Below are 17,268 nucleotides of genomic sequence, written 5' to 3' on the forward strand. Positions count from 1 at the left end.
TCTCTCTCATCAATGTTTCTAACTCTCTATCCCTCTCTTCCTCTCTGTAAAAAAATCAATAAAATATATTAAAAAGAATAATAATACCATTGTCTATTATAAAAAAAATAAAATTAAAAAATAGTAAAATAAAAGCTATATATGATAAACCCGCAGCCAACATCATACTCAATGGGCAAAAACTAAAACCATTCCCTCTAAGAACAGGAACAAGACAGGGATGCCCTCTCTCACCACTCCTGTTTGACATAGTACTGGAAGTACTACCCATTACAATTAGACAAGAAGAGGAGGAAATAAAGGGCATCCAAATTGGAAAAGAAGAAGTAAAGTTATCCTTATTTGCAGATGACATGATATTGTACATAAAAAACCCAAAAGACTCCATCAACAAACTAATTGACTTAATAAATGAATTTGGCAATGTAGCAGGATACAAAATCAACGCCAAGAAATCTATGGCATTTCTATACACCAACAGTGAACTTACAGAAACAGAGACTAAAAAAGCAGTCCCATTTACCATCGCACCAAAATAATTAAGATACCTAGGAATAAACTTAACTAAGGAAGTAAAGGACCTATATGTGGAAAACTACACAACACTGAAAAAAGAGACAGAGGAAGATGTAAACAGATGGAAGAACATACCATGTTCATGGATTGGTACAATCAACATCATCAAAATGTCCATATTCCTAAAGCAATCTATAGGTTCAATGCACTCCCCATTAAAATACCAACAGCATATTTCACTGACCTAGAAAAAACTCTCCAAAAGTTCACTTGGAACAATAAAAGACCCCGAATACCACAGCAATCCTGAGAAAGAAGAGTAAAATAGGAGGGATCTCGATACCAGATTTCAAGCTCTATTACAAAGCCACTATTCTCAAAACAGCTGGTTCTGGTACAAGAACAGACATATAGATCAATGGAATAGAATTGAGAACCCAGATATCAACCCAAATCACTATGCTCAATTAATATTTGGCAAAGGAGGCACGAATATACAATGGAGTCAAGACAGTCTCTTCAATAAATGGTGTTGGGAAAATTGGGCAGACACATGCAAAAGAATGAAACTAGATCACCAACTTACACCATACACAAAAATAAACTTAAAATGGATACAGGACTTAAACATCAGACGGGAAACCATAAAAATACTAGAAGCATCCACAGGCAGCAAAATCTCAGACGTATGCCAAAAGAACTTCTTCACTGATACTGCCCCTAGGGCAATGGAAGTTAAAGAGAAAATAAACAAATGGGACTACATCAAAATAAAAAGCTTTTTTACAGCAAAAGAAACCATCAACAAAACAACAAGAAAGCCCACTGTATGGGAGAACATATTTGCAAATAATACCACTGATAAAGGTTTAATCTCCAACATCTACAGACAGCTTATACAACTAAATAAAAGGAAGATGAATGATCCAATTAAAAAATGGGCAATGGACCTAAATAGAATATTTTCAAAAGAAGACAGAAGGAAGGCCATGAGGCACATGAAAACATGCTCAAAGTCACTAATTGTCAGAGAGGTGCAAATCAAAACAGCAATGCGGTACCATCTCACACCTGTCAGAATGGCCAACATCAACAAATCAACAAACGACAAGTGCTGGTGAGGTTGCAGAGAAAAAAGAACCCTCATGCACTGCTGGTGGGAATGCAGACTGGTGCAGCCACTGTGGAGAACAGTATGGAGCTTCCTCAAAAAACTGAAAATGGAACTCCCCTTTGGCACAGTAATCCCACTCCTAGGAATATATCCCAAGAAGCTAGAAACACCAATCAGAAAGGACATATGCACCCTTATGTTCATAGCAGCACAATTTACAATAGCTAGGATTTGGAAACAGCCTACATGCCCATCAGCAGATGATTGGATCCAAAAACTATGGTACATATACACAATGGAATATTATGTTGCCATAAAAAAGAAGAAATTTTCATCATTTGCAGAAACCTGGATGGAATTGGAGAACATCATGCTGAGTGAAATAAGCCAGTCAATGAAAGAGAAACAACACATGACCTCACTCATTTATGGATAATAAAGAACATTATAAACTGAAGAACCAAAAGATAGATACAGAGACAGTAAAGCAACAAGCAGACTGTCAAATTACAGCAGGGAGGGTAGAGAGATCTGAGGGAGATAAGAGATCAACCGAAGGACTTGTATACATGCATATAAGTACAACCAATGGACACAAAACTCTGGAGACAAAGGGTATGTATGGGAGGGGGGGGCAATGGTAAAATATGTACACAGATAATAATTTAATAAAAAATAAATTAATAATAATAATAATAAAAACTCCAATTTTGTTTAAAAAAAAAAGAAATCAATGGAAAAAATATCCTCAAGTGAGGATTAACAATAACAAAAAGTAAAGGTGTTTATACACCATACTAACCCTAATCTAAAGAAAACTGGAATAGCTCTATGAATTTCAAAGTAGCCTTTAGAACAAAAAAAATTATCAGGGATATTAGGTCAAAACTAAGGTTATCTATGTAAACTATGGGCATTAACCAATAAAAATGTATCAATATTGGTTCATTAATTATAAGAAATATACCATACTAAAGCAAGAGGTTAATAATAGAGAAAGCAGTATGTGCACAGGCAGTAGTCATAAAGAAACTACTACCTTTGCAATTTTTTCTGTAAATCTAAAACTGTTCTAAAAAATAAAGTTTACTAATTTTTTAAAAATCTTTTTAGGCTTTCTGTCAATTACGAAGGGAATGAATCCTAATACACTTTCCCACTCACCCCCCCCCCCCCAATTAACATGTACAAAACATTCAAAGTCTTAAGAAGGGCTCCTAGACATTGCCCCCACTATAGGCTGCATTGTGGCCTCACCCCCAAATTCATATGTTGAAGCCCTAAACCCATTCTCTTAGACTGACACTGTATTTGGAGACAGGGTCTTTTTTTAAACTCAAGACCCTTTGCTCCGAAGGCCCACATTCTATGCACTGAGCCAAACCAGCTAGGGCTGGAGTCAGGGTCTTTACAGAGTACTATTACATCTGTTTAGAGAAAAGGACTCTGAGGTTCAGTGTGGTTAATAACTTGCTCTAAGTTGTCCAGACATCCAGAGAAGCCCAGAACTTAATCCCCTGTCTATCCAACTCCAAGGCCCATGCCCAAACTTGTGCTCTACTTCACTGATCCACATCCCTACCCCAAGCCCCATCACCATGGGAACCACAGGACACTGCCTCAGGCACTCACCCAAAACTTTTAGAAAGACTGTTTCCTGGGCCTCCTCGGGGGTGACCACCACGTTACATCGGTACTCTCCTGCGTCTCTCAGCTGGACTCCAGGAAGGTGCAGTGAGACGTCCCCCTTCTCTAGCCCCGCTGGAGACACGCTGGCTCCGGGTCTGAATGCCTTTTGAATGTCTGCATACATTACAAACACCTTGTGCTCTGTTTCATTCGCCTGATGCTTCAGATACCAAATAATACCCGACTTGTTGATGTCCAGGGGTGTGGAACCAGAGACCTTGCAGGAGATGGTGACATTGTCATTCAGCAACACAGTTTGATTCTTCCCTTCCATCTCCACCTTCAAGAAATCTGTGGAAATAAGAAAATTCAGTTATGGGAGAACCTTGAAAAAAAAACTTAGGCCTTGTTCTCTCAGACGCTACCCTGTAACTAAAAATGAATTCCTTGGCCTAACCGGTCCCCAGTAGGGGACATGTAGCCATATACATACATACATACATATATATATATATACATACATACATACATATATATATATATGTATATATATATATATACATATTTATATATTTGGGGAGGGGGGAGGGGATTGCTTGGCGGGGTCAGGATAACTTCGGAGGCTGCCGCTGTGAAGGGATCAGTCCAAGACTGGTCGGCAAACTCAGCATATATATATACATATTTATACATTTTTTAAGAGCATACTATGGCCGAAACCGTTTTTGGCTCAGTGGATAGAGTGTCGGCTTGCGGACTGAAGGGTCCCGGGTTCAATTCCGGGCAAGGGCATGTACCTTGGTTGCGGGGTGTGCAGGAGGCATCTGATTGATGATTCTCTCTCATCAATGTTTCTAACTCTCTATCCAAAAGAGCGTATTATGTAGCAGGCACTCTACCTGACCCTTTATTAAAAAACAAAACACAAAAACAAATTCCCTTTTTTCTTGGGGGGGGGGGGGGGGGAGGGAGGTATCTCATGTACAGAGGCCCTTAGTTCATGGCCCCACCTTAATCTGCCTAAGATCCTCCAACTTTGCTCTTCCTTTTCAATATTGTTTTGATTATTCTGATCTCTTGCCATTTCTTAGAAACTTTCAAATCCGTTTAATTAATTCCTACAATTCCACCAAGGAAAGCTTAGAGCTGAGGCCTGTTAAGCTACAGGTGGCTGAGGACCTCAGTCGGGACCCCCCGAAGGAGATGACCAGAGAGAGTCCCCCGCCCCACCCCAACTCCCGCCACCTTACCTGCGGGGGACACGCAGCACCACAGAGGCAGAAGCGGCCACAGGAAGCGCTGCAACCAGCGGCTAGCCGCCGCCTCCCCGACAGCCATGCCTGCAGCCGGCCCGGGCTTCACTGGAGGCCGTCACCAAGGTTCTTGCAAAAATGAAAGTCCTAGGTAGGAAGAAGAAATCCTCAAAACCGCGGTTTAGGGGGTTCACTTGCTTGGTACAAGAATGGCTTCTCCGAGCCTCCCTAATCTCTGACCCTCCTGCAGCCTGATTTACCCAGACACCCAGCCTCGGAAGCGCTGGCCTGGGGGGGGGGGGGGCGGGGCACCTATGACTCAGGCCATGCCCAGAAGTCTTCTGTGGCTGTCCGCTCCCAAAAGAACATGCTGACTAATGAGTTTGCCGACCAGTCTTGGACTGATCCCTTCACAGCGGCAGCCTCCGAAGTTATCCTGACCCCGCCAAGCGATTCCCTCCCCCCTCCCCACCCGACCCTCACCCCTACCCCGTTACCCCGCCTCAGAAGCTCCGGAAACCTTGCACTTTTCCCCAAGGCGATCTCCTCCCCTAAGTCACCCCACCCCGTTACCCCGCCTCAGAGCCTCAGATCTCAAGCTCCGGGTCCCTACCGAGCAACTTCCTCCCATCGAGCAACTTCCTCCCAGCGGCAGCCTCCGGGTCTCAGCTTCAGAAGCTCCTGTGTCCCAGCAGAGGGATCCCGCAGCCTCGGGAGTAGCCCCGTCCCCGCCAGGCCATCCTCTCCCTTCCCCGCCCTGCTCCGCTCTCGTTACCCAGTCTCAGTTCTCAACTTCGGAAGTTCTGGGAAGTGCAGCGATCCCTTCTCCCCACCCCACCAGCCTCTGTTCTTAACCTGGAAAGCTCCCGCACCCCCCCCCCCCTTCCCCCCCTCCAGAGTGATCGCCCGCCCGCACACACACCTGCAGCTTCGGAATCTGGTTCTAAACCACCAAGTGTCGCCACAGAGTGATCCAGCCCCAACCACATCCACAAGTGATTGGAGGCAGGAGGGAGGTGGGCTCCTCTGAGGTCACGCCTCCCAGAAATTTTTCGCCTTGGGGCTGGACTTGTGGCTCCCTAGCAAAAGTTTCTTAGCAACCTCAGCCCTACAAGTCAGGCTGGTTTTGTCCACTAGCAGAACCTAGTCAAAAAAATAAAAAATAAAAAAAGAGTGCCCTAGTCAATTGAGCTCAGTGTATAGAGCATCAGCCTGCGGACTCAAGGGTTCAGGGTTCGATTCCAGCCAAGGGCACATGCCAAGAGTCCCAGGTTCGATTACAGTCAAGGGCACATGCTAGGCTGTGGGCTTGGTCCCCAGTAGAGGGCATGCAGGAGGCAGCAATCAAAGATTCCCTCTCATCAATGATGTTTCTATCTCCCTCTTCCTCTCTGAAATTAATAAAAATCTATTTAAAAAGAAGAAGAAGAAGAAGAAGAAGAAGAAGAAGAAGAAGAAGAAGAAGAAGAAGGGCTCACGCACAAGTCCTGAAGACGCAGGACCAGCATGAAGGCAATCACAAACAAATTGGGGGGTGGGGGGAGACCAGAAACACCACCGATCACAACATAAATCAGATCTTTTTCTTCAGATGACTGTGTGCCTCCCTCTTCTTCGTCTTCTGAAAGCGAGTACTAACGATTCTAGATTCAAGAACTGATTCAAGTACCAACGAAAAAGTTCAGAGAAGGAGCATCGCCTCTTAGGAGAGTAAAATAAAATGTCGGCATTAGATATTAAAATTATCTCAAAACTATTTTTTAAATTGTAGCCTAATTAAAATAGGGCATACGCTTTCTGGAGGTAAGACTTACAGCACAGATGGAGGTCTGGACAGTGCATCACTTCTCTGTCTTCTCTCCTAGCGCCAGGCCTGCGTTTACCCTGGTGAATGGTGTTTATAATGAGTCCATTTACTTTAAAAACCTCACTTTGAAGAACTGTAATGCTTTCCCAGATAAAAAGTTAAATTTACTGAATTGTAAACATTTTCAGACTAGCAAAAGGTTGAAATTTAAAAAAAATTTCAATTACAGTTGAAATGCAATATTATATTAGTTTCAGGTGTACAAAATAGTGATTTCACATTTAACTTACAAAGTGATCACTCTGATAAATCTAGCACCCACCTGATAGCAAGAGAGAGTTTTAATGAAGAAAACCTGAAAAGAGACTTGTAAAATATGTTCTAGTAGAAAAAACTGTGGAGCTGTGTGCAATCAGGAGCTGTGTGTAATCAGGGGCTGTGAGCATGCTGATTTGTCTCTCCCAAATATTTTTCTCTCCATTTCCTCATCAGCAGAGGCTGAAGTTCCAGAATAATGAATCATAAGACTTGACCAGAAAGGGCCCTGCCAAGACCAGCAAGGGCCCTGCCAAGACCTACAAGGGTCCGAGAGTCGTTAGCACTGTGCTTACATGGTCTTGCACTTCCGTAGCACCAGGTGCAGGGCCGGAGGTCTTCCTGCAATATGGAGCCAGAGAGTAGCTTATGGAAAATGTCCAATAATTAGATATGTGAAGCTGTTAGTAGATGATTAGTTTTCATCAATATCTATCAAAATAAAGATTCTGTCCACAACTTGATATACGTGATAATGAGGCCTATACAGTCTAAAAGGCACCATGCGGGCGGAGCTTGAAGATGGCGACCGAACAGTCGGACTTGTTCTGACTCTGGTCCCAGAACAGATAAAAGTAGCGTCTGAGTCGCTCAGGGAATGTTGATTGGCAGCTAAGGGGCAGCGGAATTCTCAAGGAAGGTAAGGCAGTGTCCGCTGCACAGGATTTCCTGACAGGGCGGCCTTGGCGAGCTCTCCCGGCGAGCTCTCCCGGAGGGAAGGTTGCGCCATCTTACCAGGAAAGGAGGAGCATCCCTGAGGCCTGGAAAACCCACAGTGGAGAAGTCCATCGAGCAGCTGAGACGCCCGAATTGGCGCAGGCGTGTGGATTCAAGGGAGTTCTTCGGTCACCCACGGAAAGGTCAGAGTTTGCGGGGATAGCCTGAGGGATCTGGGTCTCGAGGTGCAGGCAGCTACGGTAGCCGGGGAGCTCTGGCCCCGCCTCCACGGAGCACCGCACTACCGCCCGCAGAGCTGAGCCCAAATAAGGCTGCAGCGACACCTAGTGCTGGGTTTGACGTAATCCTCCCCAGAAGCGGGACTTTTTTAAAACGCCAGGGGACACGGGACATAGTGTTAAGAATCGCGGCTGTCCCACCAAGGGCGGAACATCTGGACACCTTGGCGCCTGATCCCTTTCACCCCCTTGCTTCTGAATACTAGGGAAGGTCTGCCCAGTTGGGCATATCCGGGAAATTGCAGGGGGAAATTGCCTTCCTGGAAACAAGGAATCGGAGCCAGAAGAGATAGTCTGGGAACCAGCTGGCACTCTGCCAGCTAGAGCCATAGAGAAAGAAGGCCAGCTGGATCCAAGATGGCTGCTCGGGTAGACAGCTAACCGCAGCAGCACACAACAATTTCAATGGAATACAACTAAAATGTAGAGGGGACATCGCCCAGAGCTACAGGTAGTCGACTGACTGAAAATTCTACAACAAGAAGGAAAGAGAAAACCAGAAGGAAAATCAGAGGAGCTGAAAAAAAGCCCAAGGTACGGAGACATGCTGCGTGCTCGCACGCACGCGCGCGGAGAGGTCGCAGCAGGAGAGGAGGAGAGGGCTGGGTGCTGCCTGGCATTCTCTAGCAGGAAGAAAATAAAACCCCCAACCTGGGCTGAACCCCCGAACCAGCAGTGCTGAACCCCAGATATGAGCCAGACCCTGGGGACCCAGGCTCCGGCAGGGGAGACGGAGCTGTGAGGCGGAACCCCAAGTGAGCAGCGAAAAGCAGGGCCCCCGGAGTCGCGCGCACATTGTGCGCAGAGGACTGAATGTTGACTCTGATGCTGGTTTACCTTAGCCGGAAGAAACAAAGCTTCCAGCGGTGCTATGCCTCAGTCCGGACTGCTCTGAACCAAAGTCCTGGACCAGACCCTGGGGACCCAGGCTCGGGCAGGCGGAGACGGGGCTGTGAGGCGGAATCCCAGGGGAGTGGCGAAAAGCGGAGCCCCCAGAGTCGCGCGTACTGCACACAGAGGACAGTCTGTTGACTCTGATCCTGGACTCCCCTAGCGGGAAGGAGAAAAAGAAAAAGCTCCAGACTGGAGGAATGTGACAGGGAGCAGGAGCCCCTGCCGGACACCAGCCAGCGGGGTGCCGGCAGGGAGCTGGGTGACGGGGCCCCCAGGGAGGGGGGGTGCCCCTGAGCCATCGACCTCTGAGCGCAGGCAACGGAGCCAAGGCCGGGGGCTGCTTCCTGGCGGCGCCGACCCCGGCAACAGGCTGGAGCAGCGCGGGAGCCTGTGGAGAACAAAGGGGTGCCACAGGCCAACCTGCTGAGCTCCCAGGACAGGAGGAAGAAACCAAAGTTCTCAATGTGAAGACATCAAGTGAGAGCAAAAGATAGTAAAATTTCTTAAGAAAGAATACAAAGAAGATCTTGAAAATTCAAAGACTAAGTCAGAACTCAACTCACCAGCCAACATTGCAACATAAATGCGTTTAAAAAAAAGGACAGAATGTTGGAACAGCAGCGGCCAGGCCTAGAGTGCCCAGGCACAAAGCAATGGCAACCGGGTTCAGAGCAGCAACGGCCAGGCCCCAGAGCAGCAGCAGCCAGAACCAGAGCAACAACAGCCAGCACTGGAGCAGCCAGACCTGGGGCAGTGGCAGCCAGGCCTGAGGCGGAGGCAGCCAAGCCCAGGGAGGCCAGTCCAGGAACACCCAGACCCAGAGTGGCCAGGCCCGGAGAAGCCGGGCCCAGAGCAGCCAGGTTGGGAGCAGCCAGGTCCAGAACAGCAGTAGCCAAGCCCGGAGCATCCAGGCTGGGAGCTGCCAGACTCGGAGCGGCCGGGCCCGGAGCGGCCGGGCCCGGGGCAGCCGGGCCCAGAGCAGCCGAGTCTGGTGCAGCCAGGCCCGGAGCAGCGGCTGCCAGGCTGGGAGCGGCCAGGCCCGGAGCAGCCGGGTCTGGTGCAGCCAGGCCCGGAGCAGCGGCTGCCAGGCTGGGAGCGGCCAGGCCCGGAGCAGCCGGGTCTGGTGCGGCCAGGCCCGGAGCAGCCGGGTCGGGTGCGGCCAGGCCCAGAGCAGCAGCAGCCAGGTCCAGGGCTAGTAGGTCGGGAGCGGCGGTGACCAGACCCGGAGCAGCTGGTCGTGGAACGAACCAGAGCAATGGAGGCCAGGCCCGGAACAGCCAGGCCCGGAACAGCTCACTCTTCGCCTGCCCCTGCCCCACGGCTGCCTCTCAGACATGACTGGAAACTTTTGTGGGAACCTGAAGGTCTGCTGAATCAAGTGATGAAGGCTTAGATCTGGATGTGTTGAGTTAGTATAGGGCTGGGGTGTTGATCTGTGAGTGCCTTGGGGGGGGCCTGGATGAGGCTGGTTGACCTATTTGGAAATGTCTTTTGTGTGAAATGTATCATTGGGCATGTGGTGGTATTATTGATATGAGAAAATGCTAAGTAACTGATTTACTATCTGAAAAGGGATTTACTATCGGGGAAAGGGAGGGAGGAAGAGACTGAACATAAACTGCACCTATGGATGAGGACAATGGGGGATGGGGAGGGGGCAGAGGGTGGGGTGGGAACCTGGTGGAGGGGGGAAGAGATGAGGAACCTTTGTAACAATATGAACAATAAAGATTGATTTTAAAAAAAGAGAGAGAAAGAAGGCCAGAGCAACCAAAAAGACTGGGAGGTGAAACCGGTAACACTGACACCTAAGAGCTGAATTACAAACTGCCTTTTTTTTCTTTCTTTCTTTCTTTCTTTCTTTCTTTCTTTCTTTCTTTTCTTTCATCTTTTAATTAATCAAAAATAAATGGACACAAATAACTAAGATATAGCCTACTTAAAATTAAGGATTACCTTACAAATCTGAGGTGCAGTGGAATGCTGGGAACTGCAAGACTGTCTGGTCCGAGAATCAGGAGTGCCAAATACATTAACAGAGGAAGTGAATGACCACTACTGGACATTTTTATGCTAATTTTACTATTCTTTATTTTATTTTCATTTTTTACATCTTTTATTTAATTTTCATTTTTTATATCTTTTACTTAAGAAACGTTTTTCTTTTTTCCTTACTTGATTTTACCTTTTTAATTGTTACATTTTTCAATCTCTATCATCACTATTACTACTGCTATTTTGAATTTTTTTTTTCCTCTCCAGTACCATTTTATTTTTTCTATATTTTACATTGGGAGTAACCTTCATTCTATTTTAATCTCTACTATAGCATCATTCAACCCTATCTCATCTCAACTCGACCTTTACACCATCACTCTCTTACTAAACTTTACCATTTTAGTCTACGGTTTATCCTATCCCTTTCTGGCTTTAGTTTTTCCTCTATTCTTTCTGTATACCCCCTGCTAAAGCTCTCACTATACTTATAGACCTAAGTTCCAACCCCTGATCCAAGTGTATAAATACCAATCTCTGCACTATATTAACTAGTTAAAAACAAAAAAACAAAAAACTGTTCTCCCCTCTATCCTTTTCGCATTATTTGTGTGAAGGTAGATTATTGTGAATTTTTATGCTTGTTAGTGAAATTGTTATGCTTATTCCTGTGTTGTTATTGTTGCTTTGTATTTTTTTTTAATCCTCTGTTTTGTTTCTTTTACTTCTGTATATCATAGACTTAATTAATAATAGTGGATATTGTAGTTTGTATTAATCTCCAATTATTGTTACTGGCATAGGCTGGGTTCAGTGGTTGTTCTATGGCAATTTTCTCCACATATATATAGTTTGTTTCCCATTTCTCTTTTAGTTTGCTTCTTCTCTCTCTCTCTCTCTCTCTCTCTCTCTCTCTCTCTCTCTTCTTTTTTTCCCTGTTTTCCAACTTCATTTTGTCATTATTTTTTTCTTCTTTTTCTATCTCTTTATCCGTCTTATTTTATTTTATTTACTTAATTTTTTTTAATTTTAATTTTTTTTAATTTTCTTTATTTTATTTTTACCTTTCTTCCTTCTCTCCTATCCCCTAAGTTGCCTTTCTCTAGTGGTCACCTTTATTAGAGGTTATTAATATTGTAAATACATTCCTGTTAAGTGCCTCTTATGTTGTACCTGGTAGTGTTGTATTTTGTACCTTTAAATCAACGCAGGAGAAGGAACACCACATAACCAGACATTCTGAAAAGAGAGGCCATGGGGAGACAAAAACATAGTCCGCACATGAAAGAAAAGCAGGCATCACCAGAAAAGGAAGTAAACAAGTCAGAGGCAAGCAGCCTACCAGAGCAAGAATTCAGAATAATGATCATAGGATGGCTAAAAAGAATGGACGAGAAATTTGACAATAACCAAGAAGAAATGAGGAAGAACCATGAGGAATTGAAGAAGAACCATGAGGAATTGAAGAAGAACCAAGAAGAAATGAAAAATGACATCGCTACCATGAAGAGCTCAATAGAAAGAATCAAGAGTAGACTAGATGAAGCAGAGGACCGCATCAGTGAGCTAGAAGATAAGATGGAAAAAAAATACCCAAGTAGAGCAGCTTCTAGAAAAAAAGATTAAAAAGCAGGAGGAGACCTACGGGAGCTTTGGGACATTACAAAACAAAATAATATTCGAATAATATGGGTTCCAGAAGGAAAGGAAACTGAGGTAGACATGGAAAAAGTATTTCAAGAAATAATGACAGAAAACTTTCCTGAAATAGAGAAGAAAAAACCCACACAAATCCAAGATGCTCGCAGAGTCCCAAGCAAAATGAATCCCAGAAGACAGACTCCAAGGCACATTATAATCAAATTGGCAAACAACAACGACAAAGTAAGAATCTTAAAAGCAGCCAGAGAGAGACAGAAAGTTACATACAAAGGAATCCCCATCAGGTTAGCAACTGATTTCTCAACAGAAACTTATCAGGCCAGAAGGGAATGGGATAAAATATACAAAGTCATGCAAAGGAAGGGTCTGAATCCAAGAATACTGTACCCAGCAAGGCTATCAATCAAAATTGAAGGAGAAATCAGGAGCTTCACAGACAAAAAAAGACTGAAGGAATTTATCTTCACCAAACCAGCAATGCAAGAAATGCTAAAGGGTCTACTATAAAAATAAAGAAATAGGAAGTGAAGAAGGAACACGGGTATAGAATAAAAATGGCGTCAAATGAAAACCTATCAATAATAACCTTAAATGTAAATGGATTAAATGCTTCAATCAAAAGACATAGGGTAACATATTGGATAAGAAAACAAGACCCATATATCTGTTGTCTACAAGAAACCCACCTCAGAAAAAAAGATGCACACAGACTGAGGGTGAAGGGATGGAAAAAAGTTTTCCAGGCAAACGGAAATGAAAAAAAAGCTGGGGTAGCAATACTTATATCTGACAAATTAGATCTCAGAGTGAAGGACATAATAAGAGATAATGAAGGCAACTTCATAACACTAAAGGGAACAATCCAACAAGAAGAAATAACCCTGGTAAATATATATGCACCCAATACAGGAGCAACCAAATACATTTAAAAAAAAAAAAACTGCTGGAGGACATTAAGGGAGAGATTAATAGCAATACAATCATAGTAGGAGATTTTAATACCCCACTGTCACCCTTGGACAAATCATCTAAACAAAAAATCAGCAAAGAAATATCAATCCTAAATGACTCACTAGACCAGATGGAATTAATTGACATCTTCAGAACACTCCACCCCAAAGCCACAGAATATACATTCTTCTCAAGTGCACATGGGACATTCTCAAAGATAGACCACATGTTGGGACATAGGCAAAGTCTCTTCAAATTCAAGAAGATAGAAATCATATCAAGTATCTTCTCAGACCATAATGGCATAAAACTGGAAATTAACTACAATAAAAATAATCCAAAGAAATCAAACACATGGAGACCAAACAGCATGCTATTAAACAAGGACTGGGTTACCAAAGAAATCAAGGAAGAAATTAAAAATATCCTGGAAACAAATGACAATGAAAACACAATCCAAAATCTATGGGACATAGCAAAAGCAGTTTTGAGAGGGAAGTTCATATCCTTACAAGCCTATTGCAAAAAACTAGAAAAAAGGGTAACAGATGATCTAACTCTACAACTCAAAGAGTTAGAAAAGGAGCAACAAGAAAAGCCCAGTGTAAGCAGAAGGAAGGAAATAACAAAAATCAGAGCACAGATAAACGACATAGAGACCAAAAAAACAATACATAAGATCAACAAAACCAAGAGCTGGTTCTTTGAAAGAATAAACAAGATAGATAAACCTCTAGCCAGGCTAACCAAGAAACAAAGAGAGAGGACCCAAATAAACAAAATCAGAAATGAAAGAGGTGAAATAACAACAGACCCCACCGAAATACAATGGATTGTTACAAAATACTATGAACAACTCTATTCCAACAAACTGAACAACCTGGAGGAAATGGACATATTCCTAGAAAAATACAAACTTCCAAAACTCAATCAGAAAGAATCTAAAAATCTCAATAGACCAGTGGCTTGGGAAGAAATTGAAACAGTCAACAGAAAGCTTCCAGCAAACAAAAGCCCTGGGCCAGATGGCTTCACAGGAGAGTTTTACAAAACATTCAAGGAAGAACTAAAACCTATCCTCCTCAGACTATTCCAAAAAATCCAAGAGGAAGGAACACTTCCAAACTCCATCTATGAAGCCAGCATCACCCAATTACCAAAACCAGATAAAGACAACTCAATGAAAGAGAATTACAGGCCAATATCCCTCATGAATATAGATGCCAAAATCCTCAACAAAATTCTAGCAAATCGACTCCAGAAGAACATCACAAAGATCATACACCATGACCAAGTAGGATTTATTCCAGGAATGCAAGGATGGTACAATATCCGCAAATCAATAAACGTGATACATCACATAAACAAATTGAAAGATAAAAATCATATGGTCATATCAATTGATGCAGAAAAAGCATTTGATAAAATCCAACACCCTTTCCTGATAAAAACTCTTAACAAGGTGGGAGTACAAGGATCATACCTCAACATAATAAAAGCTATATATGATAAACCCACAGCCAACATTATACTCAATGGGCAAAAACTAAAACCATTCCCTCTAAGAACAGGAACAAGACAGGGATGGCCACTCTCGCCACTCCTGTTTGACATAGTACTGGAAGTACTACCCATTGCAATTAGACAAGAGGAGGAAATAAAAGGCATCCAAATTGTAAAAGAAGAAATAAAGTTATCCTTATTTGCAGATGACATGATATTGTACATAAAAAAACCAAAAGACTCCATTAAAAAAACTAATTGGCTTAATAAATGAATTTGGCAATGTAGCAGGATACAAAATTAATGCCAAGAAATCCATGGCATTTCTATACACCAACAGTGAAACTACAGAAACAGAGACTAAAAAAGCAATTCCATTTACCATCGCACCAAAAAAATTAAGATACCTAGGAATAAATTTAACTAAGGAAGTAAAGGACCTATTTGGCTCCAACACTATGACTCTGAAATGTTATTGTTTTTGTACACAATCCATTATTTCAATATTGTCAAATTTGTCTTTTTGCCAAAAAAATTTACAAATATTATTGTTCTTATTTTACATTTACTATAATTAAAAATGAACCTATTTAAATGACCTTAGCAACAATATTTCAACAAATATTGCACTGAAAGAAGTTTTACAACACATAGTAAATAAATGAAATATAATAAACTTATATAAAGTCTCTGTCTTTCTGAGTATCAATTAAAATCCAATTATTTCTTTATAGTTTAAAAAAAACAGTCCAATTATCTAACTAAGCCAAGAAAAATTAAGTATGCATAAGACTAATAAAATTTCTTTCCAAAGTTTAAAATTAACAGAACACCTCGCCTGGCCCTCGGTGGCGGCGGCGTTGCTGGGCGACGCGGGGAGAGGCGCCGGGGAGCTGGGACCGGACCGCTGGGGAGACTCTCCCGCGGGCCAAGGCGGCGGCGCCCCCGGGCGGGGCGGGGGGCTCGCGCTGGACCTGGCGGCCGGTGGCCCGGGACGCGCTCCTGGCGCGGGCCTTCCACTCGTGCATCGAACTGCGGAGCCGCCTCTACCTGGTGGGGAGCCTACTGGCCAGGGGCCGGCGGTGCGGGGGATGGGGGAGCGGCGGCGCAGCGCGGGGGCGCTGGCTGTGCGCCGTGGGCGCTAGCTGGGACGGGGCGCGCCGCCGTGGCCGCCCTGGACGCCGAGCCCGGCGAGTGGGAGGCGTGGGCCGCGGCGCCCGGCAGCTGCACCCCCGCCGGCCTCAGCAGCCCCACCTGCACCCGCCTCTCGGACCGAGAGCTGCGGGTGGCCGGCCGGGAAGGGGGGACCCGCACTCAGCGTCGCTACGGAAGCATCTACACGCTGAGGCCTATCGGTACGGCCCCCGGGCCAGGCCCGGCCGCCCAGCGCCCCGCCTTGCTTAGGGTGGGAGGCTGGTACAACTGGCGCTCAAACCCCTCCAGACAGTCCCTTCTTTCTCCCCAAGGAGGAAGCGCCTGCTGCCCCCAGTTTAACGGAACAGCTATCAAAGCTCGAGAGCAGCGGGCAGGGGTCCCGGCATGGGCTTCGGGGCCTCCGGCATCATTCATGCCCTTTGCTGTGCTGTTTGGTGGAGAGACTCTGACCAGAGCTAGAGACACCATATGCAACGACCTCTACATCTACGATGCCCGAGAGAGCACATTCAATGACTGGTTGAGGGGAAAGGTCGGAAGACAGGAGAACCTGAAGAGCATAGAAAGGGGTAGTGATGGAGGAGGGAGAAGGAAGAATTAGTTGACAAGTTAAAGGAACACAGAATATTAAATTTTGAAAAACCAGAGATCAAGTGAGGAGGGAAAAAGGGGCGAACCTTTGGTCTAAGCCCCTGAGTGACCAACTGCTATCTCCCCATAACCGCCACCTCTGCCTCACCCCACAGGCAAGGGCTCCTTCCCTGTGGTTCCGCTTCCCCTGTGCAGACCGCGCTCTGAAACGCGTGGGCCACCAGACCTGCCTTTGGAATGACCAGCTGTACATGGTTGGGGGTTTGAGGAGGACGGCAGGACAGCCTGTCCACAACTGTGCACCCTGGACCTCTTTCTCTAAAGAGCGGTGCCAAGACATGATGCCAGGCCGCTTTATTGTAAACTCTTACAGCGTTATCACCAGAGCTACCTGCCTGTCAAATGCTTTTTTTTCCCTCTCATTTTTTTTATTAAGGTATAATATGTGTACATACCTTACCAATTCCCACCCCAGCCCCACTCCCATACATGCCCTCCCTTCCCAGAATTTTTCTCCCATTGGTTGTACTTATATGCATACATACAAGTCCTCGGGTTGATCTCTTATCTCCCCCATATCTCCCTACCCTCCCTGCTGTAATTTGACAGTCTGTTTCTTTTTCAAATGCTTATTAAATTTCCATCTAACAGCCAAAATAAATAAATAAACAAATAAATAAATAAATAAAACAAAACAAAATTAAATTAAATTAACAGAACATTTTGGGTTACATACTTATAAAAGGTTAGCTCTTTAATTCAACATTTAAATAGAAATTTTTTTAAATTCCCCCCAATTAAAATGCTAACTTTAAAATAGGACTTATAAATCATCATTATTAAATGGTTTTTATAACCATAATAAATATTGATAAAATATAGATTAAGTAGCACTGGTTTCCTTCATGAAAAGAAAAACCAATAATT

General features: G+C 44.4%; 1 protein-coding gene and 1 pseudogene across 8 annotated transcripts in view; one reads left to right on the forward strand and one right to left on the reverse strand.

The window, feature by feature from the left end:
• NCR3LG1 (natural killer cell cytotoxicity receptor 3 ligand 1) overlaps nucleotides 1-5,533 on the reverse strand; it is a 41,349-nt gene extending 35,816 nt beyond the window's left edge. For 7 of the 8 annotated variants that reach the window (XM_045577702.1, XM_045577701.1, XM_045577699.1 and 4 more), the window contains exons 1-3: nucleotides 5,435-5,533; nucleotides 4,510-4,659; nucleotides 3,263-3,610 (exon numbers count right to left, since the gene is read on the reverse strand). In XM_045577702.1, the coding sequence (XP_045433658.1) occupies nucleotides 3,263-3,610; nucleotides 4,510-4,597 (436 nt within the window). In that variant the 5' untranslated portion in view covers nucleotides 4,598-4,659; nucleotides 5,435-5,533. Of the gene's footprint in view, nucleotides 1-3,262; nucleotides 3,611-4,509; nucleotides 4,789-5,434 lie in introns of those variants that run through there. The other variant, XM_045577696.1, reaches the window with a different exon arrangement.
• Nucleotides 5,534-6,018: 485 nt separating this feature from the next.
• LOC118713167 lies at nucleotides 6,019-16,992 on the forward strand (annotated as a pseudogene).
• The last annotated feature ends 276 nt before the right edge of the window (nucleotides 16,993-17,268 follow it).

The sequence above is a fragment of the Pipistrellus kuhlii genome, unplaced genomic scaffold (genome assembly GCF_014108245.1).
Source record: "Pipistrellus kuhlii isolate mPipKuh1 unplaced genomic scaffold, mPipKuh1.p scaffold_m20_p_9, whole genome shotgun sequence".
Classification (NCBI taxonomy): Eukaryota; Metazoa; Chordata; class Mammalia; order Chiroptera; family Vespertilionidae; genus Pipistrellus; species Pipistrellus kuhlii.